We start from the raw sequence: 3,137 nt of genomic DNA on the forward strand, positions 1-3,137 counted from the left end.
CCTACAAGGAGATGAGAAATGGTGCAAGCAGCACACGTCGCCCTAAGCCAAATCCTTTTTGCCTGTGTCTGCCAGCTGCCTGATGCTTTAGTGTTACCTAGTGCTGCCGTGTTAGGGTGGAAGAAAAAAACGGAGATAGAGATCTCCTCTTACAATGGACAAGGGGTCTGTTGCTGAAGAGAAACACCAAGAGAAAGTAGGGGTTTCAAAAACTACCATTCAGCCTTCTCTCTCTACAGAGAGGAACTTCCGTATGCTCACCTGCTAAGAACACTTACTTTCCAGGCTTCTTTTACATTTTAAAGTATGCTTTGTATTTCAGATGATATGCACTGTAAAACTGATATGCCAAATATCTTAGATGCTCAAGTCTCCATCTAAAAGAAGTCTTCTAGATCTCATTATCATGCATTGGCCTGTTCCTTAAAATACTCAATTTTTTCACCAAGAGTATCAGCCTCCAGAGTATCTCAACCCCCGTGTAGACAGTGTTGGTTTTAAACCTCTGCGTGCATTCGGTAGCACTAGCAAGTTCTTCATAAATGCTGAAGGCTTAGGAGATTGATCGTAGCTCAGATAGACCTTTCCGTTCTTAAAATTCTCATCAATAATTCAGTGAGTTTTAGTGACGTGTAACAGGCAGAATGAACCAACTTCCTTACACGCTATACTAATGTTCCTGCATGTCGCTACATCCCGGAAGACAAGGCATGACCTTCTACAAACTTGGAAGTAGACAGTAATATATGAATGGCTTATCACCAGAATAAAAAATTACCCAGTCTCTTGATTAGGTATCACCTGTGTCTGATGTATGCCCTTTATGGCTCTTTTGTTAAAACTTTGTGCCTTTCTGATGAGGAAAGCAGCATTGCTCATTTAGGGTTTAAGCTTGTTTCGGGGTATTCCACATCCTATAAGGAGCAGGCTTTCTTAAAACAGTTAACTGCACCATGCGTACCCTGACAAAAAGTGGGCTTTTATCACGTGAAATTAGTATATTCTAAGTTTGCTCTGCTTTGCCTGAACTTTCTCCAGGTACAGTGAGAAGCTTTTCAATAAGAATTAAGACTTTCCTTCAAAGATACGATAACCTATACTGTCACCTTTATGCGTACAGTCAAATAATCAGGAGCCAGAAGCTTGCTGCCTTGCAGAAAGACAAAAGATGCTGCTCACTAGCAGTAGCTCCTCTCCTAAACAAGCAGTAAATGTGGCAAATGCTGCTGCCTGCACAGAAGCAAGACATTACAGATCATTAGTACCTTAACCTTTTTCAGGTGATCAATTCTGGGCCTGCAAGGACAGAATAAGATAATGCAGGTCCTGGCTATCAGGGCCCAGTGATGCAGGAAGCAGGCTGTGGGAAAGACAGGCCTAGAGGAGCGGTCATCATGTGGAGCAGGAAGATAAAATGCTGTGTTAGGGATAAACCTTCCACTACTGCTTCCATTACCATGAACAAAGCTGCTGCAGCTGGGAAGCCTTATGTCTAAGTAAAGACAGTACTTGTGAAAACTAAGAATGAGTTCTTCTTCCAAACCAAAGTCTTTACTGTTGAAAGGGAATATAGTTGTGCTGTCGGTTTATGTTTTGGGACTTGTAAGTTAATGCTGTGCCCTCTTTTTTTATTTTATTAAGGGAGGTGATATAACTAACCATGATGGAACAGGTGGACGGTCAATTTATGGAACAGCATTTGAAGATGAGAATTTTGAAGTGAAACACACTGGTCCTGGATTGTTGTCAATGGCAAATAAGGGCAGGGATACGAATAATTCTCAGTTCTTCATAACACTTAAAAAAGCGGAACACTTGGACTTCAAGCATGTGGTATTTGGGTTTGTGAAAGATGGAATGGATGTTGTGAAAAAGATTGAATCCTTTGGTTCTCCTAAAGGGCTAGTAAATGGAAGAATTGTCATTACAGACTGTGGGCAAATATAGAATATTGCTTTGAGTATACAGATGTTCTAGCAGTATAAATCGGTATTTAGGTATTATTGACTAATTATTTCAACTTCTTAAAATGGACACTTCTGATGTATAAATGTAAAATTACAGCTTACAGTTGGGTTTTTTATGTGTTCTAATTGATTTTTTTTGCATGTTAAATAAAAAGTTCAGACACTGGCATATTTCAGGTGTATTTGTGTTATCCTGACATATTTGTATTAAATGTCAAATTTTAAAAATTAAATCTTAGTCTTGTTAAAATAAATGTCTTGTCTTCACTCTGTTTTTTTTTTTTTTAAAAAGAGAAACTTGCATAATTTGGCTTCCTGCTCTCATAAATCTCAATTTTGAATGTGCAAATTGTAGGTGCTAATTGCTGGTCAGTAAACTGGAGGCCTTTGAAACTTAGCTTGCTTTCTGCACAAAATACTGAGGGAGCTAGCAGGTAGATGCTGGTTTGTGCTGTCTGAAGTCTCTGAATTAGCACTTCAGTACTGGAAAGCTAGAGAATAGCTCTTAAATGTTTTGATTGGTATTCTGCTAGGGCAGTGTACTAACTTTTTTTTGTACGTAGAATATTTCTACATGACTTAGTTTAGTGAAAACCATCTACCTGAGAGTGGGATGTCACCTGAAATGCTGTAGTATAACCCACTGCTACTGCTGTCTTCTCCGTGTGTTTATTAGCTCCGTTTCCTGTGGAGTCGGAACTGCTCTGACCTCGCTGCACAACAGAATTACTGTCGCTTACACCTTACAGGCTTGTTTAGTCTTTTAAAGCTTTGTCTCTCAGTCGTGAACATGAATGAATAAATGGGGAGCTTTTTAAAGTTCCACTCTACAGGCGATGCTGGCATTATCAGGGTTGTTTCCTAGGTAACCGATTTGGCATTATGATCTGTAAGTTGGAAATACGTAACATACACTCAGCTTTAAGGTAATTTTTAGAGGACGGTAGGAGTACTTCTTCCCTAAGGCTCCTACGGAAGCATTAGACTGTGAAACAATGTAACAAAACTGATTTGGCCGGGGCCTAGCGCCCCCCTCCGCAGGCAGCAGGGGAGGCAGGCCGCGGCCCAGCGCTGCCCCGCGGGGGGAGGGAGGAAAACGGCCGTTGCGGGGGTTTGCCCGTCCCGCGAAGCCGAGTGCGGCGGGACGCACCGGCAGGCTGGGGCGGGGGG

The 3,137-nt window shown here is 41.5% G+C and overlaps 1 protein-coding gene across 2 annotated transcripts in view; it reads left to right on the forward strand.

The window, feature by feature from the left end:
• Nucleotides 1-2,221, forward strand: part of LOC103918847 (E3 SUMO-protein ligase RanBP2-like) — a 31,218-nt gene extending 28,997 nt beyond the window's left edge. For both annotated transcript variants that reach the window (XM_009326256.1, XM_009326258.1), the window contains one exon: nt 1,642-2,221. In XM_009326256.1, the coding sequence (XP_009324531.1) occupies nt 1,642-1,947 (306 nt within the window). In that variant the 3' untranslated portion in view covers nt 1,948-2,221. The remainder of the gene's footprint in view (nt 1-1,641) is intronic.
• The last annotated feature ends 916 nt before the right edge of the window (nt 2,222-3,137 follow it).

This window comes from Pygoscelis adeliae, unplaced genomic scaffold (assembly GCF_000699105.1).
Source record: "Pygoscelis adeliae isolate BGI_AS28 unplaced genomic scaffold, ASM69910v1 Scaffold156, whole genome shotgun sequence".
Classification (NCBI taxonomy): Eukaryota; Metazoa; Chordata; class Aves; order Sphenisciformes; family Spheniscidae; genus Pygoscelis; species Pygoscelis adeliae.